At 38.6% G+C, this 24,225-nt stretch overlaps 1 protein-coding gene across 1 annotated transcript; it reads right to left on the bottom strand.

Moving 5' to 3' along the window:
- Window positions 1-82: 82 nt before the first annotated feature.
- Window positions 83-24,192, bottom strand: LOC139134541 (proteasome subunit alpha type-5-like). The gene is made up of 10 exons (XM_070701421.1): window positions 24,016-24,192; window positions 14,344-14,397; window positions 14,000-14,066; window positions 7,193-7,319; window positions 6,871-6,938; window positions 6,547-6,654; window positions 4,957-5,015; window positions 3,827-3,929; window positions 1,824-1,910; window positions 83-1,128 (listed from the first exon to the last, which is right to left on the bottom strand). Exons 2-10 carry the CDS (start codon window positions 14,370-14,372, stop codon window positions 1,051-1,053), a joined length of 726 nt encoding a protein of 241 aa, XP_070557522.1. The 5' UTR covers window positions 14,373-14,397; window positions 24,016-24,192; the 3' UTR covers window positions 83-1,050.
- Between the last annotated feature and the right edge of the window lie 33 nt (window positions 24,193-24,225).

Here is a 24,225-nt window from a genome sequence, read left to right as displayed (position 1 = left end):
TGTTCACTCACAATGGCCACTATTCACAGTTGTTGGCTGTTCCACTGTCACACTGTACAAAGAAATTATTCAGCAGTCTTGCTTGTGACTCAAGATATTTATTTGACAGGTATTATTATATGGAGGTATTACAAAGTCTGAAATATGACTGGTGATGACACTAACAACACTTGGACTTTTATCAAGCCATTCTTGTCACAACAAATAGAACAATCTGATTACATCACATAAATTACCAACTTGTTCATATTCCGTGTTTTATCAGCATTTACTTGACAATGTCTACCTTATTCTTCATAGACTCCTGGTGTTGTAGCTTCAACTTCTGTCAGTTTCATCATCCAATTAACACAGTGAAGCCATGATATCATGACGCCTCTCTTCAAAGTGTGTTTAAACTGTTCCTCTGCATTTTTTCATAGCGTTTCATAATAATATGTGGAATGGTGAATCTTTGTTACAATGTTGTCATGGTTCAGGTGTGATAGTGAAAGCAGTTGTAGGTTTGATGAGAATAACAACTGTACCCACAATGCCAAAACAGCATGCCACAGGAATATGAAATCTGTGTCCAAGTTTGAAGCCAATTTGAATTTTACAAAAATGGAAAACAGAAATTTCAAGCAGTCAGTCAGGCTCTACAAGACTTTACACTATTATTGCAATGCATACAGATATTTTCTATAATATGGATGATTTCTGTAATCTGTTCAATGGGTGATTTCAATAATGTATCATATGGATTATTTCTAAAATCTGTCATATGGGTCATTTCTAGACGTATATTTGGAGGATTGCTGGAGTGCCATCACTAAACTACATATCAAGAAGAGCTACATGGAAAAATAGTTACAGGTCCACATTTAGTATGACTAAATGAATGACAAAACACATCTGTGGAAGTGAAATTTCTATTTTCCCAAATCTATATCTGACATTTGTTTGGCTGATGGTACCATGAAAGTCTAGTACCACAAACCCACCAATGCTCACAGATTACATCAGAAATATTATACAAGTGAATGCAACATCAAATGTAATAACAGGACTTCACAGCTCTGAAATAATATCTTCTATCTCTGTCTTTGTCAACATGTGAAAATGCAAATCTCTTGTTACTGTGGCCATCTGAAAGAGATGAATAACAAACAAGGAAAGTATTAAATAAGTGATACATGGGTGCAAAGTAGGAGAGTAGGTAGGTAGGAAGTCCCTAGGTACTGTTGCCTAGGAAATACTTAAGGTCATAACAGTGGAGGCATGCATGTCAGGGACCTAGTGTACAGTTCTACTTTATTAACTATGGTATATCATCACTTAAGCCACATGAAAATTACAAATAGCATAGCAGATTGTCTTTTAGTTACCTTGTAGTTTACCCTGTATTTTTTGCATAGCATTGGTATGTACATGATTTCTGAGGCAGCATATCAAAAACAAGTCAAAAGAAGTCTCACAAAGATAGTCATATCATCAGTAGATACTCTTGATACTCTGCTAGACATAGACCTCTATTACACATCCCTTACTGTAGAGTTGATGTTACAAAAAATGGCCTGATTGGACATGGCCTGATTGGACGTACGTCAAGACTTTTTAATGATTTAATTGATAAGGTTTGTGATGTCGATGTTTTTGAAGAATCTCATTCAACTTTTAATAGACATGTTAATTTGTTTTTGTCATTGTTTGATGTTTAGGGTACTTTTTGTTTGTTTAAATTTTAGTTTATTTTATCCTTTTCTTTATTTTCTTGTCTGTAAGTGGCTGCCTGATGGCGCTGTTGATGAGCAAACAAAATAAAATAAATAAAGTAGGCTTACCTCAACATTTGTAGAATTAAGTTTCTCTTCCATAACTTGCTTTAGGATATTCAATATGGATTTACATGCCTCTCTCAATGTCATTGACTGTGGAGGGAAAGCAATATTTCAACTACATGGGCAGTGTCTCATTGCTAAATGAACAACAGGAAAAACAAGTCATCGTTGATGACAGAGTCCCCACTTGTTAATGGGTACTTTGATTACAGGTCCTCAGAGAGGATAGAGTCCTCTTCATTAGGTCTGTGATAAAAATACTTTTGAATAAATTCGCTTGATACATGTCTGAGTTGTAGTTCAGGACATGAAAAAATCATAATAAAATGGCCACACGGTGGCCATATTGGATCGTATCACAAAACAAATAAATGTGCATATGTATGACATAGGTCAATGTCCTTGTAGCAAATTTGATTAAAATTGGTTGAGATATGCCTGAGTTATGGCTTATACATGAAAAAATCATAACAAAATGGCCGCACAGCAGCCATATTGGATTGTATCACAAAACAAATTAATGTGCATATGTATTACATTGTCAATCTCCTTGTACCAACTTTGAATAAATTCGCTTGATACATGTCTGAGTTATGGTTCTGGACATGAAAAAATGTAATAAAATGGTCACACGGCGGCCATATTGGATCGTATCACAAAACAAATCAATGTGCATGTGCATGACATAGGTCAATGTCCTTGTACCAAGTTTGAATAAAATCGGTTGAGTTATGGCTCTGTACATGAAAAAATCGTAACAAAATGGCCGCACAGCGGCCATATTGGATCGTATCACAAAACAAATTGATGTGTATAGCTATTACATTGGTCAATGTCCTTGTACCAACTTTGAATAAAATCTGTTGAAACATTCCTGAGTAATGGCTCTGTACATGAAAAAATTTTAACAAAATGGCTGCACGGCGGCCATATTGGATCGTATCACAAAAAAAATTGACATGCATATCTATGACATTGATCAATGTCCTTGTACCAACTTCGAATAAAATCAGTTGTAACATGTCTGAGTTATGGCTCTGTACATGAAAAAATCGTAATAAAATGGCCGCCTGGCAGCCATATTGGATCGTATCACAAAACAAATCGACGTGCATCTGTATGACATATGAAGTAATCCTTGTACTAAGTTTGAATGAAATCGCTCCGGGCAAATCTGAGATATCTGCATGAACGGACGGACGCACGCACACACGCATGGACATGACCAAACCTATAAGTCCCCCCGGACAGTGTCCGTGGGGACTAAAAACAATTTCATAAGTTGACATACTGCATGGTTTTGAGAGAATTAATAGATTAATGTAAAGAGCAGATTTGTTGTATATGGGGGTTTCCCCTGTCAGTCAGGATGACATTTTACAATAAAAGATAAAAAAACAAAAAAACAATTTTATATGCTTCACATATATCTTGTTGAGTTCTTTATCACAGTAAAATCCATCAGTTTGATTTGTTAGCCCCTTCAATCAAAGTTATGTGCCTCCAAAAAAATTCTCTACCATTAAAGAAATTTGACATAAGCATCTACAGCTACATGTATCAGACTAAATACATCCATCTGGAAAAGCAATATGAAACTGATGACAGTGTCATACAATAATGAACTCAATGGATTATTTTTTTCTGATAATCAACATAATTGTTGCTACTAACACACATGACACCTACTGCAAATAACAAATACAGACAAAATTTGATTACCTTTCTAGAAACTGAAATTATGGTCAAAAAATGACTAGATGTGCAAAAAGTCCTGCCTTGAGTGAGTTATTTTATTGCCACTGTATGATATTTCCAAGTCTGTCTAGCTAACTATTTATCAAGAGAATCTTTACACTCAATCCTATGTCAGTTTGATCAGTAATTCTTGAGGTATTGATAACACTATCATTGAAATTAACAAGACAGTTGGACATCCAATGAGGGTGTGAACAACAGACATTTAATATCAAAAAGCAGTATGAAACTTGACCAGTAATGTTTACCTTGTGATAAACTTCTTGAAGAGCAGACTGTGCTCCTTCAGACCCTGAACCGATAGCTTTGGCATTATACTGTATAAATGTACCGGATGGATCTAGATGAAACCTGTCAACAGGATTATACAATATGTTACATATCAACAAGTCAATACTGACAACAGCTATGGTTTAGTTATAGACCATTGCTATATACATCCACAAACCCATACAGACAACAGCTATGGTTTAGTTATAGACCATTGCTATATACATCCACAAACCCATAATGACAACAGCTATGGTTTAGTTAAAGACCATTGCTGTATACATCCACAAACCCATACTGACAACAGCTATGGTTTAGTTATAGACCATTGCTGTGTACATCCACAACCCATATTGACAACAGCTATGGTTTAGTTATAGACCATTGCTGTATACATCCACAAACCCATATTGACAACAGCTATGGTTTAGTTATAGACCATTGCTGTAAACATCCACAAACCCATATTGACAACAGCTATGGTTTAGTTATAGACCATTGCTGTATACATCCACAAACCCATACTGACAACAGCTATGGTTTAGTTATAGACCATTGCTGTATACATCCACAAACCCATATTGACAACAGCTATGGTTTAGTTATAGACCATTGCTGTATACATCCACAAACCCATACTGACAACAGCTATGGTTTAGTTATAGACCATTGCTGTATACATCCACAAACCCATACTGACAACAGCTATGGTTTAGTTATAGACCATTGCTGTATACATCCACAAACCCATATTGACAACAGCTATGGTTTAGTTATAGACCATTGCTGTATACATCCACAAACCCATACTGACAACAGCTATGGTTTAGTTATAGACCATTGCTGTATACATCCACAAACCCATATTGACAACAGCTATGGTTTAGTTATAGACCATTGCTGTATACATCCACAAACCCATACTGACAACAGCTATGGTTTAGTTATAGACCATTGCTGTATACATCCACAAACCCACACTGACAACAGCTATGGTTTATAGCACTATAGTTACTGAGAACTGATTGTTTTTTATGTGGCTGTAATATATAATCATCATTGCTATACATTTGTTACTGTTGAACATTAAATGCTACAATTTACTTACAATTGTGGTCCCTTTTCATCAATGCCTGCAAATAACAGTGCAACCCCAAATGGACGACTCTGAAAATGAGACACAGAAGCAGTTACAATTGCTATTCTGTTTTTACATTCATTGTACGTTGAAAATCTAATTGCAATTGGAAAGAGGGTCAGTGTACGATATTGATCAGTAGACTGATAGTGAAGTGTTCCATTGTGTTGCCATATACATGCTGAACAGTATCTTGACATTAATTACAACAAGTCATCGTTGATGACACAGTCCCCACTTGTTAATGGGTGCTTTGATTACAGGTCCTCAGAGAGGATAGAGTCCTCTTCATTAGGTCTGTGATAAAAATACTTTTGAATAAATTCGCTTGATACATGTCTGAGTTGTAGTTCAGGACATGAAAAAATCGTAATAAAATGGCCACATGGTGGCCATATTGGATCGAATCACAAAACAAATCAATGTGCATATGTATGACATAGGTCAATGTCCTTGTACCAACTTTGATTAAAATAGGTTGAAATATGCCTGAGTTATGGCTTTGTACATGAAAAAATCATAACAAAATGGCCGCACAGCAGCCATATTGGATCGTATCACAAAACAAATTAATATGCATATGTATGACATTGGTCAATCTCCTTGTACCAACTTTGAATAAATTTGCTTGATACATGTCTGAGTTATGGTTCTGGACATGAAAAAATGTAATAAAATGGCCACACGGCGGCCATATTGGATCGTATCACAAAACAAGTCAATGTGCATGTGTATGACATAGGTCGATGTCCTTGTACCAAGTTTGAATAAAATTGGTTGAGATATGCCTGAGTTATGGCTCTGTACATGATAAATCGTAACAAAATGGCCGCATGGCGGCCATATTTGATCGTATCACAAAACAAATTAACAAGCATATGTATGACATTGGTCAATGTCCTTGTACCAACTTTGAAAAAAATCTGTAGAAACATGCCTGAGTAATGGCTCTGTACATGAAAAAAATCGTAATAAAATGGCTGCCTGGCGGCCATATTGGATCGTATCACAAAACAAATTGATGTGCATATGTCTGATATAGGTCAATGTCCTTGTACCAAGTTTGAATAAAATCAGTTGAGATATGCCTGAGTTATGGCTCTGTACATGAAAAAATCGTAACAAAATGGCCGCACGGAGGCCATATTGGATCGTATCACAAAAAGAATTGACGTGCATATCTATGACATTGATCAATGTCCTTGTACCCAACTTTGAATAAAATCAGTTGAAACATGCCTGAATTATGGCTCTGTACATGAAAAAATCGTAATAAAATGGCCGCCTGGCAGCCATATTGGATCGTATCACAAAACAAATCGACGTGCATCTGTATGACATATGAAGTAATCCTTGTACCAAGTTTGAATGAAATCGCTTCAGGCATCTCTGAGATATCTGCGTGAACGGACGGACGCACGGACACACGGACGCACACACGCACGGACATGACCAAACCTATAAGTCCCCCCGGACGGTGTCCGTGGGGACTAACAAATCAATAGCTAATAAAACAAAACATTTTTAAAAAAGGTGCAGAGATGATTGTATTATACCTACCATGGCACCTACATCAGCATCATCATCACCAAATTGAAGTGCTAAGTTGGATACAGCTTGTGTTACACTCTCTACTGACATCTGCTCATTGTATGTAAACCAATGATTCTACAAAAAGGTGAAAATAAAAGTTAATCTTGCTACTGCAATGCACATTGCCTGAAAGATACGCAACCATTGAAATTCTGCTAAAATATAATAGTAGAACTCCTTGATGACTTTTCAAAGTAAATACACCTGGCTTTTTGTATACTGTTCTACTGCTGGTGTTAAATCATGAAAAAGTACATGTACTTCAAGTTGAGGTACAATATGTATTCATACCTGTGCTTCAACTCTTGCTTTGTCAACCATTGTCCTGGAGTCTGCTATAAGGCCACTCATTGCACAACCTAAAAAAATCCAAAGTGATAACTATCTCAGTAAAATTCTTATTCTTACTACAAGGCAAAACCCTGTATTCTATACAGTTATGTCCAAATATCTTTAGGGATTTGTACCATATTTAGTGAAAAAGATATGCTGTAATATCTGTGATTTTATTATGATATCAATGTTGGTGATTGTATCTTAGAATGTGGTTACCATCAAGTATAGTATGTACAGACTACTTGGTAAGTGAAATTTACACCAATTGTATACCTACCTATATGATTGTCTATTTCTACAATTTTTTCGATGCTTGTTGGTTCCATCAATGATGACGTAATTCTCTTTTCAACACCTAGCACAACACCTTCTGCTGTCTGGATACCAATGGCTGTGGAACCAAGCTGCAAATACCAAAAACAAAATGCTATCTATGTACAAATTATGACAATTTTCCAGTTTTTATTAAATCTTTCAAGTTAAACATAAGTGACTGTATCTATGCACATTAAAATGTCTGAAAATAGCCTTGCATCTAATGCCTTCAAAACTTGGCACATATTAACCCTTTGAGTGTTGTAATTTTTCACACCAACATTTTAGTGCAACACCTTACCAATTTTTTATATTTTTCATATTTTTCCTGTAAATTATTTTGATAGTTTTGTTGGCTACAGTTTTTAATCAATATTTTACAAAAAATTGAGAGAAAACATTTTATAGATTGGTATTGTATGAAGGTCACAAAATTGACTTTGGCACTCTAGGGTTAAACTTTCATGGGCTCAATCCAAATCAAAAGACGTCCTTCACAGCTATGCTGTCATCAAAAGTTTTCTGACTCCAAGCAATGTGAAAACAGGCTTAGCCAGTGAAACCATCTTTGTTAGCATTTATTTTCCCAATGACTGACAAGATATTCAAATGATAATAGTGAGACAACAATGACACTAGTTGCCAGTTTGAATTCTTAATAAAATTTAAAGATGAGTTTTAACATGCCTTCTTGCATATCACCTCAAAATCTTCCCCACTGATTCAACATGTCTCACACTGTTACAGTACAGTTACAGTAACAGCACCAATGATTTTGACGATGAGATACAGCTGGATATTGATACACTACCTAATTAGGTTTGTCAGTTTACTCTCAAATTTACCCTTTTAGTGGTCAACTTTTACAACTTTGCGCCAACATCAGACAGACTAAAACAGCAGGTGACGCAGCAAGATGTCTGTAAACTAATTTAATATGTAGTATGTTTATATCTTTACAGCAGCTATCAGTTTCAATGGTGACACGCACAGAGACTTGTTGCCAAGTTTTACAAGCAGTTCAAATTCACGGAGAGGTGGTAAAAGAACGACCTTACTGCAAATTTAGACTCAGAGGACAGTGTTCTTTGTAGTTGAATATCAATAAAGTTCATGACTTCAAAAAAATAGAGTGATGTGTAAAATGAACAAACTTTACTTTGGTTATCAACAAATGAATGACACCACATTTCTCAATGAGCTGACATCGGGGCCTACTTCAGTACGAAGTCAGGAGGTGTTTGTTAAGCGCCTTTGAAATTGAGGAGAGGGAGGGAAGGGTTTCTTCGGTACATACCCCATGAACCAGTAAATTCTGCCGTATCTCACGCCCATAAATGCTTGGTTTTACACTTTTGTAGTATTCAATATGCTCCAGAACATTTGCAGTCAGTTTTTTTACCGATGTTCCAGATGATTTGCCTGGCAGGAAACTGCCAGTTTTCAAGTACCGCAAAACAATGTTGTTGGCCGTTTGCTTTGAAATACCACCACAATGTTTACCAATTTCTGAAAATGACAGACATTGAAATACAACTGAACAATCTTCTCTCTCACTTCAGCTGGTGTCGTCCGGGAGCCATCCATGTTGCGTTTTTTGTCTGGTTCAACGTCTGTTTGTACAAATGTACAGATCATTACGCCAGTGAAACTGATAGCTGCTAATTACATGTCAGCGTATGTATACAAAGCCCCACCATGGCTGGCAATACCAGAACATCTCCTTTCTGAGTTTTATTAGACTAGAAAGTTGCTGACTCAAAGCCCTGACTTCCAGACATTGCTATCGCTACTCAAACATTCTGATTCTTTCAGATCGATTTGTGTTGTTAGTTTTAGATTTTGTTTGAAGTCATGAACTTTATTGATATTCAACTACAAAGAACACTGTCCTCGGAGTCTAAATTTGCAGTAACATAGTTCTTTTACCACCTCTCCGTGAATTTGAACTGCTTGTAAAACTTGGCAACCAGTCTCTGTGTGTGTCACCATTGAAACTGATAGCTGCTGTAAAGATATAAACATACTACATATTAAATTAGTTTACAGACATCTTGCTGCGTCACCTGCTGTTTTAGTCTTGTCTGATGTTGGCGCAAAGTTGTAAAAGTTGACCACTAGAAGGGTAAATTTGAGAGCAAACTGACAAACCTAATTAGGTAGTGTATCAATATCCAGCTGTATCTCATCGTCAAAATCATTGGTGCCGTTACTGTAAGGTTTGTAAGAGAGAAAACACATAAAGTGTCCCAGCAATTCATCACACATAATTTTACACTTGGCGCACGAGTTATTGGAACACTAAATTAGGTAATTACCCAGCAACTTGGCTGTGTACTTTGCTATTTGACCTGGCGTTTACCTAAACAAGAGTCTGTTTTATGGTCTGAAGACTGATAAGATATCCACCAAACTCAGCAGGCAGCTCCTCCACTGAGTAAACTGAACCTTTATTGTACTTTATGATCAAGATCCCAACTGGGATACGATTTCAATAAAGGCTTACTTTACTATATGGAAGACCGGTCACGACATGCGACATGCGAGTTTTTAAAACTGTGATCTGCGGTTAGGGTTAGGGGTTAGGGTAGGGGTTTAAGGGTTAAGGTTAGGGGTTAGGTTTTCTCTCGTAAAAAGCCTTACTTCGCTCTCAACCCTTGAGGTTAGGCCAAGGGACAGAAAAATTGTAACGGCATAACTTAGGGTAGTTAGCGTTAGGTTTAGGGTTAGGTCGCAGATCACAGTTAAAGACGCAGGTCGTATGTAGCAGGTCGTGACCGGACTTCCATACATGTCGGAGTCCTAACGTGGCCGTTATTTCTCCCAGGGTGTATCCACAGTAGAAGTATGCAGAAATAAGCTAGTGTCTACCTCTGTAATCCGTCGTTAGGAGGAGAATGAAATGACATGTATGCAAACGCCATATAAGTTTTGCAACTCGCATGTCGCAGTTTAAGGTAGTGACTCAGTTTGGTTGACACATATTTTCAATCAAAAGTTTCACATAGAAAACAGGGTCTCACACCCAACATGTGGTACATTTTTAATAGGTCTATATTTGAAGAAGGTAAAAATTTTGTTTAGTTGTCAAAACATGCATTGGTATGTTTGTTTAAGTCAAAAACATGTGATTTTGAATTTTTTCACTTAAAAGAGTATAAGTAAGAATTGGCAGCACCCCTAAGTGATCTGTTAACGGCACTAGACAGCTGGATATACAGGGGGAAAAACCATGTTTTGGATTTTGAAATTCGCTTTTGTTTCTGCACAGTGAGCCTTCGAAGTGTGAACTGTCGGATTTCGCATAAATTATCGGCTTTTGTTCACGTTTGTCAAGTTATCGTCACTTCAGGGGGTTTATCAAAAATCTGAGACACGGTTTTTCAGGTCTATTCATGAAGTGTTAGCATGCGAAGAATCGGGGAAATCCGCCCACGCGTCGCCGACTTACACTCATTTGAAGGTGCGCATACATAGCAAAAATCGGAACTGAGAAAATCGACGATTTGTGTAAACGTCCCATTTTTCACACAAAATCGCCGAAAAAGTCGGATTTTTGTGCGTTTCAAAAAAAATTATTCGATCTGGGTCTAGGTTAAATATTGGGCATCAGGTTAGAGAATTTCTGACAAGTCCTAAACATTAGTTCGCCTAAAAATGATGAAAATTGTGCGTAGAAACGTGAGGCTGGTCAGCGTAAGCGGTGGGTACTATTTACACGATAAACACTAGAGAGATAATTCAGGGCATAATCTGTTTGTCAAATACGTATCTAGCTTATAATTATATTAACTGTACACTGTTTGGTAACGGTTAGAGTCTGGTTACAAGACGAGAAAAGTTTAAAAAATCATACAGCCGGAATGGTTTACAGGTCTGCGTTCTGCCGACGACGCGCGCTCGCTCTCTCGCTTGCGCTCGACTTCCGGTCTCACAGCCCGTAATTTATGCACGTACCAAGTGTGAAATGGTTGCCCAGTTCATTTTAGTGCCGATTTTTGTGCCTATAGTACAAGACGTCACTTGCTTGCTTGCTTGCTTTCGGAGATGAGACGACCAACTCTCGATGCTCTAAAAAATTCTGTAGTTGAGAAGTTCAAGGAATGCGGGAAAGTCGCACTTGTTTTTGTGGTTTTCACATGTGATCTGCTGCAGTCCTTTTGCTCACCATAAAAAATGACCGGGTTTTCGTGCGCTATTTCGCTTTCCACTGTGACATGTACTGTTATGGCCTCGGGTATGAAACCAAAATCAACTTCAGTTACACGTAAAAGCGATTCTTCATGACTTAAAATAAACGACTGAGGCGATACTCGACAGATTCACTCATTGTAAAATTGAAACGGCGACATATCGCGACACCCAGCGACACTCTCTTGACCACAGATAGAAATTGACAGGCAACGATCGTGAAGCGACGTTTCGCGTACGTTGCTGTGCTCTAGACCGACATAACAGTGTCGGATTGACAAATTGGACAAACTATGCTTCCTACATCCATGGACAAACTAAGTCCAAGATATGGGCTGCTGTTATAGAACCATATTTTCCAGTGAAGATTAAATAGATTCTCTTTGGACGGCAGTGTAATCTATAGCCCGGCGTACGATGCTATGTGTTCCGCTACAGCTAATCGCCTCGCTCACCACAACCCTGCAAAGACCCGTACGTAGGGTCGGTGACTTCAAATCCATTTTGGGACTTGACGTAAAAAGCCAAATTACTGTCGAAATTCAGCGTTCTTGGGCCCAAGTCGTATCCCTGCCTACCTCAGCTACTCGATCGCTTCCAAAAATGCCAGTCTTTATTCACTTTTCGTAAATAACCGTCGATGTCGGCAACTCTCTCGCTAGCCCTGTGTACGATGCTGTGTGTTAGCTGTAGCGGCCAACACACAACATCGCGTCCATCAGCTTTCCATTTTGCTTCTTCGGCCCCCGTTTGCGTTTTCTACACTGCACTGCTTATACTGCCGGCAGTCATCAGCCATGTTGGATAGCATCTCTTATGAAAACGTGCGCGCATGCGCAACATGGTGCGTAAAAATTTACATAATCTCCTCAAGGTATAACGATAACGCTGACAGTAATCCGGACCGTTAAAACAAAAAGAAAATAATAACTCGCGCAGTGGTTAGAAGGCCGTGTTTTCACTAAAATTTAAGACATTTTCCAGTACAATGTTATCTCACAGTTTTCTCTAATAAAAAGATCATATTTCAGGGTTCAGAATATGAAATAATCACAAAATCGCTAAAATTTACAAAGGAACCCGAGTCACTACCTTAAGAACTCGCATGTCGCAGTTTAAGAACTCGCATGTCGCAGTTTAAAAAAAAACTCGCATGTCGCATGTCGTGACCGGTCTTCCATACTGATATGCCTGCACTGCAAAAAAACATTTTTGACTGGCAGCTGTATGTAGTTGATGGGAGAGTTTTGAAGGGCTGGAATAAAATGTTGTAAAGTGTAAAACATGATTTGCCGCTGTCATTTTGTGTTCTGTTTTTGTATATATGCATGTTATTACCAGTTTTTTAATCACAATTACATACATCGACGAAACACTGACTGTCAGAGCAACCATCCAATCATATGATAAAAATGGACTGTTCCATCAACGTGGGTGGTGGGCTCATGGAAGGTGGTAAATTTGACGAGTTTTGTAACTCTAGATTTACAAGGGATGCTGCGATGTTTCAATTCCAAATAACATACAGAGGCAAAACCTGTCAGGTTCAGGCCCAGGACACAAAATGAGTACAATAGATTGTGTTACATCATAATATTTATTCCCCCTTTTCACAATTTTCCCATGAACTAGATGCCAGTTGAAAATGGGTTGTTCCAGTGTAGGCATATCAGTTTACTCAGTGGGAGCTGCCTGCTGAGTTTGGTGGATATCTTATCAGTCTTCAGACAATAAAACAGACTCTTGTTTAGGTAAATGCCAGGTCAAATTGCAAAGTGCTCAGCTAAGTTGCTGGGTAATTACCTAATTTGGTGTTCCGATAACTCGTGCCCTTGCTGTAAACATAATGTCATTCTAGAAATTTTCTGTAAGTAATAGAACAGCAGCTTTAATAAAACATTTTATTTTACATATGAAAAAGTCTTTTGTAATATCTCTGATCTTTCTTGAAAAGTTGCCAACCAGTGGCCAATCTGAGAATGAACATTCAAGATTTCATAAATTATAATAAAGGGGGAACTACAGTGCACTTCCCCATGCTGCTAACACAAAATTCTATTATATTTCTTCAGTATTCAGAAATGTTTCGGTTGTGGATTGCAAACTTTTACCTCTACAAGAACTTTCAGATATAATGGCTTTGACAATTCAGTATCACAAAGTTGGTGAAATAAATTCACAATAGTATAATACTACAGAAACTGCACAGCAATGGTGATTACATTTTTCACAAAGAGTCACAGAAACAACAAAAATAAATTCCTAAATTGCTTAAAACATAACAAATATACTTGTTCTGCAAAATATTTTCTTGTAAGAAAGATGTTACACTGATATCATAAAAATTCATCAAATGTAATTTGTCTTTATTGTCACTTGAAGTGATATAAGGATAAAGACAGCGTAATGTGTTGGAAAACCAACACTTTCAACATGGCTTAATAGATTTCATCTAACACATTTTTTCAGCTACTAAACTATCATTTAAATTCAACTTCTCTTATTTTGTGTAAGCTAGATCCACTGACTTCTAACATACACAGTGGGCTTGAACTGTAAAAAGACTAGGAACACATACCTTAATAGCTTCTATGGCATATTCAACTTGGAAAAGTCGACCCTCTGGGGAGAAAGTATTGACACCCCTAAAAGTAAATGGAATACCAGTAATCAATATCAGAGTGTCTTTCAAATATGTGTACCAGTATGTGAGGAAACAACTGAGATATGAGTATGTTTGCATTTGTGTTTAATTAATTTGCATGGCTTAAAATGTCACAGTGTAAAAATGTCGAGCATTCAACATGCTTCAACTGTACCAACGACATCAACAAAAAGTACATGTATGTTTCAATCAATGTAGATGTCACTCTTATATTTTAATGTTTTTAGTTGCAATAAAAGAACAGAAATACTTCATACCTGTCATATTCAGATCTTGTGAGGAACATCCTTCTTGTTGTCTTCAAAAAGAATCTAATGTATAATAGAAGACAAAGATAGCTAGAGTATAAAGTATCACATGACCAGCAAGCTATTGACTGATCCATTGAAATAATTTCACGCATTTTACAGTAAATTCTTATCTACTGTAAAGTGATAAAATATTTTTCTGTTTACAAAGTGTGCGATAGTCACATCTTGCCCTATTTACCAGCTATACATATGCTTTGAACTCAAAAAGATCCTTGTATTGGGCTTTACAGAGCCAAAAGTAGACCAAACAAGTACTTAGATTAAACATTTCCATGGCAGATGACAGTTAATCTTGATCATTTTATGTGTAAACATGCATTGACAGATCCTGTTATTAAATGCTAGCTCTGTGTGCGATTTGTGTGTGTGTAGTAAAACCATTATTTTGAGATGCAGCCAGTATTTACTGGGGATCTATGGCCTACCATTCCCCTGAATTTGTATAGTTGGGAAGTGGGAACACTTTGCTGAGGAAGTGGTTGGGCTACATTTGTACAGGTCTGCTATGGAAACCCACCACACTGTAATAATGCTACCACCCGTCATCGATACCACAAGGAACAGGCAATATTGGGTAATAAACCGATTTATCATATACCCATGCCCATAATTTTAGGGAATTTTTACTAATAGAACGAAAAACCTTTAATTTTGAGGCTTTACTTTATTACGCCTTGCGCATAAATATCAGAATGTTTATGTGAACAGGCTTCATTCATAAAGTATACGACGAAGATGTCAACATCACGCGTGACATCGCTGCAAGTCGTCCATATCTCAATGAAACCCAAGATGAAAGACACCGGGATACAAAAATCGTCATACAGAAGGAACATTTTAACGTGCAATATGCTATTACAACTGTAACCGATCAAAAACTGCTCAGCTTTGAATCTATCCTGATTTCGATCGTCGTACGGCACGGAGCTCGCGCGGAGAGGGGACGCCATTTTGTTAGTTTACCTTTAGAGTTGCCATGTCAACAGTCGTCGCGCGCGCGACATCGCTGTCACGCCACGCGCTCAGTCACTGCCTGTTCGGTGGAGACCGTGCACAGTGCCGGCGCCGTGCGAACGGCTAGAACTTTACCAAAAAAATATCATGGGAAAACATTTCAAGACTCAACGTGATATTTCCGTATACCCGTGTTCCTCGACTTCTAACGTCGGCGACATCGCTTCGCAGGCGGGGAGCGGCAGCCATTTTGTTGTTTATGTTGTTTACCAACAAACTGCTAATGTAGTTCGGGAAAACTCTAAAACTGATGACGTTCATCGTGCATATCTCGACGTTTACCGTGAAATATCACGGCTGATATTTTACGTTGAACGTCACTAGGATGTAGCAATATGGGCATGGGTATATGATAAAGTGTCCTATCATACCAAATATGAAGGGTGTAGCACTTGTGGTTACTGAGTTGTGGACAAATATGTATATTTGATGTCAAAGGTCATTGAGGTCACGTGACGTTTGTCAAACAAATTATATTGTTAACTTATCCCTATATACCAAAAATCAGACTTCTAGCTCTATTGGCTCGCTCAAAATTAGATATGTGCATAATTAATGAGGTACAATATGTGGCGTCATAAGGTGTCCCATCATACCAAATATGAAAGGTTTAGCACTTGTGGTTACTGAGTTATGGACAATAATGTATATTTGAGGTCAAAGGTCACCAAGGTCACATGATATTTTGTCAAAATGTCTGAGATATCTGCGTGAACCGATGGACTCACTGATGGACTCACGGACGGATATGACCCAATCTATAAGCCCCCTGGACTTTATCCGTGGGGACAAAAAACTGTGTCACTGCATCCTTAAGGCAATATGAATACGATGAGAAACTAAATTTTTATTTTTCTTGGCCTTATACATGAAAGTCTATGGAGAACTGCCTTATACATGGGAGTCTATGGAGGTGTAAACTAAAAAGGCCTCTAACACGGCCAAATTCGATCGCATTGTGAAACAAATCGACGTGCATCTGTATGGGGTTGGGTACTATTCTTGTGCAAAGTTTGAAAGAAATTGACCAGGGCATGTCTGAGATATCTGCGTGAACGGACGGACGGACGGACTGACATGACCAAACCTATAACTCCCCCAGGACTTCGTCCGTGGGCACGGACGGACGGACGGACTGACATGACCAACAACGCAACAGTTATTACAGCTACACCGGCGGTAGGTTCATATCCAGAGCCCCGTACGGTCTGCCGCCGTCGCTTGAAAACGATCTCAAAAACCTGGCCATATGGGCAACTGTGTATGAGCAGCTGGATGCTTGACTTCCCGGAGAAGGCGAGCTGTCACGTTCAAGCTCAGGATTATTTGTCGATCAAATTTCAGTAAATTTACCTTACCTAGATGAAATTTTGTCTATATGCTGAAATTTCGCCGAAGTTTGACAAAATTGCATCGATTTTTCAGGTTCATATCCGACATTTTTGAGTTTTTAGTGCAGACAGAAATAAGTTTTGAGGCAACATGGCTGCGACCCCATGTTAACCCCTAGCCCTGCGTACGATGCTATGTGCTACAGCTAACACACAGCATCGTACGCAGGGATAGCGAGAGAGTTGCCGACATCGACGGTTATTTACGAGAAGTGAATAAAAGACTGTCATTTTTGGAAGTGATCGAGTAGCTGAGTAGGCTGGGATACGACTTGGGCCCAAGAACGCTGAATTTCGGCAGTAATTTGGCTTTTTACGTCAAGTCCCAAAATGGATTTGAAGTCACCGACCGACGTACGCTACGCGTACGGGTCTTTGCAGGGCTGTGGTGAGCGGGGCGATTAGCTGTAGCGGAACACACAGCATCGTACGCAGAGCTAGTTGACCCCAAGTGAAATGTGTTCGCGATCAAATCTTCCTATATTTTTTTCAGAATTTTCGACAAAATCATTGCTTCTTACATCTTTTGTAAAATATAAAATATTAAAATAAAAATGCGATGTGCCATGTCTCCAGATTTCTAAAATATTGTTCGTTGACCGTTCGACGGAATACTCATTTCGCAAACTTGTGACGCAGTTGAAATTCAATACTGACTGCCAAATAATCTTAATGAGACGAGATCATTCTAGACATCCTCCAAATTATCCAACCATTCGCGTTAGAGTTCAGCTCGCTTAGAGGATCATAACATTCTTCGGCCTTCGTTTAGATCGACCCTAATCTCTCCCATTTAGGAAATAAATACACAAGCTACCTTGACAAAACTTCGTGCACCATCCAGGACCAAACACACTACAAATCTGTCTTGACGTCATCATCTCCTTACATGGTAATCGGCATACCGTATTTTTTAGCAAAGGAGACACAGAATACGTCGGAGTATTCAGTTTCAAAACGTATTACATTGTGTGATGTTGTCAAAAAAGGTAATGTTACTGCAGTAGTATAAATTACAAAACACAAAAGTTCAAATCAGTTTATTTTGGACTGGCTTTACCCAACATTTCATACAGTATTGTTTCTTATGCCAGATTTGACCACGTGCTTACTGGCGACCCCTTTACATGCAAATTTTGTGTCAAATGGTGTGTTCTCCTGGAAAAACAAACGTACGATTTCTATATGAAGGAGGCGAAATTTGCCCTCAAAACTCGAAACCACCCCTTTATGGGGTGTACCTAGCTATTTTGAACGAGCTTCTCGAATCTGCAGCTCTATTTCGAAATGATGGTCTGGTTTTCTCAGCTCAAGGATAAGTGTTCTCCATCGCTGTGGGCATTACTATTCTCAACTGGGGGTACAGTTTCCAGTCGTAATGTTTTTCATTGTGTCCGGGATATAAAACCTTTCCTTTTCACAATTTTACTTCGATTAACACTAGTCCAGCGATTAAACATGTTTCAAGTTTAAATGTTAAATTCTGGTCTCGAGCCCTCTTGTTCGACCAAACTGAAATTACCCCTCCCACTTTGGCTCGTCCAGTAGGTGTAGCAAGGGTCGTGCCATCACCTAGGAAACGGAGGGTGCATTAATTGTTGCATTTCGATGCACATTTTGATTATATTCAGAAGATTTTGTGGCAAAAACTCAGATAGAGAAGCATTAATATTCACATCTCACTTATTCAAGACTGGCTGAGAGCAGCACTTCCATTCAGTTAACATCATTACGCCATTTATTATGCCAAGAAAGATGAAGCCAAGACATTTTGCCCTTCCTGGTCTCAGCCAGGAATGGTTATACCTTACAGAGTTTTTTCCCACGGAATGAAAACAAATGTACTTGGCTGAGGCCCAAGTACAATAATAATAATTTATTTCTTATAGAGCGCATTACATTTTAAAAATCTCAATGCGCTTTACACAACACTAAAAAAGAGGTAAATTATAAATAAAAATTGCGAGAAAACACCAATAAAATGCGAAGAGATAAAATTTAAAAAATGTCTAGAAATAAAATGATCTGAAAAGATAAGTTTTTAACTGACTTCTAAAATTGTTATAAGAATTAGCAAGCCTTATCTCAAATGGTAAAGCATTCCACAAATGAGGAGCACATACAGAAAAGGCTCTATTGCCATAAAAAGCCGTGTTGCAAACAGGCTGATGCAAAATGATCGCACCACTAGACTGGGACCTAAGTGTACGACCAGTATGATGTACTGTAAGCATTTCTGCTAGATAGTCGGGGCTTGGCCTGTAATGATTTTGTAGGTGAAACAAATGCACGCTAGGCTCCCGATCGACTCTACAGCCGAAATCACAGTCCTCGGCAAATTGCACAGTTGTTCAAGTCCGATTATGTTTCATTAATTCATCACAAAAGTTACGCTAACAATGGAAACAAACCAAGAGGTTTAGTTTGTTCCATGGGTTTGCAGTTCAGCCGAATGCGTACACGTATATACGCGTACGGGAACAACGTTGAAGTGGGACCGGGCCGGGTTCGCTGCAGGCCGACGTCTCTTGTGTCCATACCGAAGCCATAGTATTCACATGGTGTCGCCGCTGCTCTCAATCATGACAGAGAAACTGTCAAAATTTTGAAATCTGTCGGATTTATGCAACAGAACCAGAGGATCTCAGAGCCTGAAAGTTCGATCGTGTACACACAGACAACGAGAACCTTGTCTGTGGTTTACGACCCGACTTGACTTTGTAAAACAGATTCGTGATTGGCTAACTCTGATGACATATTCTCATGAATAATTAACTAACCCCATTCACACTTCTGCGGTTTCCTACTGTAATCTGCCAGAGCTTGATTTTTGCGTAGGTCAGTGGAGCGGAAATTATTGCTCTGGCTTGCGAGAATGCCACCCGTATGCTAAATACTATATCTGTTGATGCATAACTTTTAATTTACTCACAATTATCCTCAGCTGAACTGAACACAGTTAAGTGGAGACTAACAATCCTGTTAGAAGATGGGATGCCAAGAAGCAAAGTCAAGCATAGCCATGGATAGCTGCAAACTTGTAGTTCTAGTCTATGGTGAGGCGGTCGGTGATTTTTGGTTTTTGCGACCTCGCCCACCAGTAGAGCTACAATGCTGAAGGCTCAGTAGAGTTCAAAACAAGCGCAACACACATGTTGCGGCATTTGGGCGTGAAATCCCACATATTTACTGCATTTGGTTGCACGAATTTATCACTACTGAAGACTAAACAACATACTACTCTATCCTTGTCGTTTTTGGAGTTTGGTATTTGTTCAAACAAATATCAAATACGTTCCATAAACATTGAGCGTTGGGCATCCAGAGATTGTACTAGGATTTTTGGCTGAGCATATTTTTGATGCGTCCATAGAAAATGTCGCGTCAAAACATCAAAATCATGCGTCAACTGGAGTAATGGCCCATTTATTTGAACACTGTATGCAGTGTTCGAAATAATCGGTGGCAATGGTGGCATTTGCCACCAAAAACTGTCAATCTGCCACCAAATTTTTTTTCTGGTGGTATTTTTCTGCCACTAAATTTTGGGTCATCATGTCATCGATCCTACGGCTTGAATGAAGGAACACTGAAGGAACACGCGTTGTCTGACGGCGGAAAAACTCATTAGTAAAAAAAAACCAAACTAATTGCGACATTTTGGCATGAATGAAAACATAGCGTGAATCCAAACTTGTGATTGGCTAATCTCCATATCGATGACAGCAGCTTTTGTACACTTGACATGTTGTTGCCCTATGTGATAGCCGCATATGCAGTCATACGGCACAAGATAAAAGCATGTTGTGACATTTTGAAAACAAAGTCAAACTGCAGCCATCATGATTTAAATAATAATAAATACTTGCAATTCATTAGCCAGTACAGGGCTCAAAATTTCCTATCGCCCGACGATCGTGGCTAGTGAACTTTGCGTTCGGGCAAGTAAAATCAATATGCTTCCCGTCCGACGGGCAAGTGCACCAGCGGTTGAATCAACTAAGCTCTGGACAATTCAAGCTTGAAAACGTATTTCATTAGGTCTGTACACGCCTACAATCATTGTAAGTCCTTCAACTCTCAAAAGTTTTTTTCTGAAAACCCTTGAAAATCCGCCCGACATCGCAAAATAATCGTTGTAATAATTGTTGTAAAACACAAAAAGTCGTAAAAATAGAGTTTTGCGACATGTTCTCTCCGACGACACGGAGTGAACTCACTGTTTTGCATGTGTGCCGTAAAGTGGTATGCTCTTGACAGTGGTTGCCATTCTCTTTGTGCAAGTGTATGACTCGTATGACAATCGATCGGCTTCACGGGATAGTGTAGTTGCACCATGTGCTTGGTAAATGGATGTAAACTTATTCGAAGCCATGGATCTCGGCAATGCTTACTGTACAACGTAATTAAATCAACACCCAGTTGAAAAGTACAAGTTTACATCGTAGTCGAAACGGGCTCAGACCAAGGAGGCCACATATTGCAGCTACGTAGTGTGTGAGATGCAGACAGTTTCAAATTACGTGACCTTGGTTGTTAGGGATCGGCTCTCACTTACAGAAAACAAATCTGCACTGAAGAGTAACGAAAATGAAACTTGAATCTGCTCTCTTGACGAATACATTTATCAAAATAAAACTGCTGTGCTCAGTGAGCAAACATGTAAACAGGTAAAAGGGTTGAAGATGTACATGTGCGTATGCATTGGCAGATAAACACTAGCAGAGCAGTTGTCTGTGATCTCAGCTTGATAATAAAGAGCAGCAGCCAGCCATGCACATTGTAAATCACACAATCTTATTACTCTTATGCAAAGATTTTAATTTGGATTAGGTTGTGGAAAAATTCCAAATTCAAAGATGTTTTCTAGATGACCAAATCTACAGAAAAGACTAAAGTATTCTCACATTTCTTCTGCGACATTTCAGATTTGGTAATAGTCCTTCATTTTAACAAGATGTAGTTCATGTTTGAATCTGTTTTTTTCCCTCTTTGAATTCACTTCATATGGCCAAACTCTTGCCCTCTGTTACAAATTACTGGTACAGTTATTAGAAATTTAGGGCAAGTAATTTTTCCTCTCGGGCAAGTAAAAATGAAATTCACGTGTCCCACGGTTAGTAAGTTTGAAAAAATTTTCGAGGCCTGCAGTATGGGTTGACTTTTTGTGACGTGTACTCACCATATTTTCAAGAATTTATAAATTAGAATGAGTATGTGGCAATGACAAAATGTTTTATTATACCGATCACATGATGTGTTAAACTGCCACCAGATTTTTCATAATTGCCACCTAATTTTATATCCGGTGGCAAACTTTTGCCACAAGAAATAAAAAAGTATTTCTATCCCTGGTATGTAACAAGTTGTCACATTGATGTAGGAAGCAAAATAAGCTTTCCATTTTTGACCGAGCTTTAAAAATTTCAGCACAAATATCAGGTGAAAAATGAGATTTTTGATGATACTAAGCCTGTTTCTTAATAAGAATGTGGATTTTGAAAAAATTGAAACTGTATCATCATTGTACAACTAAATACGATTCCAATGATATACTGCATGCCTATGTTGATTCCAAAATTGAGGGAGGAGATAGAATTTGAAAAACGACAGTCACATCGGAATAAAACATGTATTTTGTCATGTTATAATTTTGCCTTTTGTAAGCACTTAACTGTACTCATGTTTGCGTTCGCTTGTGTTGCGACTAAAATCCTACGGTACTGTATCACAAGGACCATCATACGCTGATGACTGTAATGTGTATGTGCCATGTACTATCTAGTAAACCTGTACAAGTTTTTGATCACAAGAAGTTTGAATCAATTGTTTATTTTTGCTTGATCTGTGAACTAGAAGGGCAAGTAAAACAGGCACGTACGTAATTTTGCCAACTGTAACATAGGTTTTTTTTTCTGACATCTACATATTACCTATGTGCTTGCTGATACTGATATCGGCGGTCATATGTAATAAAAACAAACGCCATGCACGCCAGCTGATGGGGTATTACATATGTTCCCCTTGCTCACAGGATACTGAAGTATATACAGAACATCTCATTCAACCCATGAGCACTCTAACGAAAACCAGCCTTGCAGACAAAAGAGCATTGCGATGTAGCACTCTGTAATTTACATTATTTCTAACCACCACTCAGCTATGTACAATCTACGATGATCATTTTCTGTTGACAAAATAATTTTCTTTTTTTCTTTTCAAAAGTTTTACATATTTCACAATTTTCTCTTGTTCTACTCCTCTCAGAACGTCGACTTTCGGAAGTTCTATATCACATGATGCTCTTTTGTTTGCAAGGCTGGTTTTCGCTCGAGTGCTCATGGGTTGAATGAGATTAACAATGGCGGCGAATGGGACCGCTTCCCTCGCATAGAGAGAGAAAAGTAGGCTTTGCGTAAGTTTACAAGCGCGGCTGAGTGTACTAGGCGAGGTGGGTGTGCTCGAAAACGAAGATCAATGTAAGTTTTGGATTCAAAATCGGTTGTTTTCGGCGGAGTAACTGCTCGCCGTATTTCCGAGGAGTCACCAGTGTTTTTTTCCATGGCAGTCTGCAGGGCTGTGGTGGGAGGCCGTATAACACTGGTAACACACAGCCCTGCTATGCAGAGCTAGTGTAGTATGGTTTTAGTCTTCAGGAGTGATAAATTGGTACAACCAAATCATGCAGTAGATATGTGGGATTTCACACTCAAATGCTGCAACAGGTGCGTTGCACTTATTTTGAACTCTACGGGGCCTTCTGCATTGTAGCTTTAGCGACGAGCGAGGTCGCAAAAACCAAAACTCACCGCCCGCCTCACTGTAGAGCTACAAGTTTGCAGCTAAGCCACGGATGGCAACCATGATGTATTATAACATTTCATGACGGTGTCATCAGTGATGATTCTGACATCTAAAATTTGGACAGTCCATTGAAGGGAAAAATTCTGGCGAACGGTAACAATTGTGTACGATGGACAGATAAGTCTTATCTCCGAATATTGTGTTCGTGCTACAACAGAACCACAAAGCATTCTGAAGATACCCCAGGATGACAAGGCATGTTTGATTGTCAGCTTATAGAAACACGTGTATACAGGGGAAGGTAGACGGGTTGTACACAAGAACAAGGGTAGAAAAGAAAGATGGATTTAGTTAATTACATGCATCACGTCATTGTTGCAAAAGTGAAGAGTTGCTCTGCATATATTACCTCTAATCTCCCTGCTTTGTCGCCGAATACGGATTTGACCAGGCTTTGGGATTTGAGTTTGGATTTCTGCTGTTTACAGCAAGATGGCGATGGCGGATATACAACGGCATTGTGGGTCAGGTAAAACATTTTTCATTTTCCAATCTTGAAAGGGAATGCCTCGCAGTGGCTGTTCATATTTTAAGAAGTCTTAGAAATAAAGTTAAATAT

The sequence above is a fragment of the Ptychodera flava genome, chromosome 6 (genome assembly GCF_041260155.1).
Source record: "Ptychodera flava strain L36383 chromosome 6, AS_Pfla_20210202, whole genome shotgun sequence".
Classification (NCBI taxonomy): Eukaryota; Metazoa; Hemichordata; class Enteropneusta; family Ptychoderidae; genus Ptychodera; species Ptychodera flava.
This window is presented reverse-complemented; position numbering and strand designations above follow the sequence as displayed.

Coding starts and splice junctions, on each gene's coding strand:
- LOC139134541 (XM_070701421.1), bottom strand. CDS start 14,372: ATGTTCCTCACAAGATCTGAATATGACAG. Junction 7,320..13,999: donor ATGCCATAGAAGCTATTAAG/GTATGTGTTCCT, acceptor TGGTATTTGCAG/CTTGGTTCCACAGCCATTGG. Junction 5,016..6,546: donor ATGCTGATGTAGGTGCCATG/GTAGGTATAATA, acceptor TCTCATTTTCAG/AGTCGTCCATTTGGGGTTGC.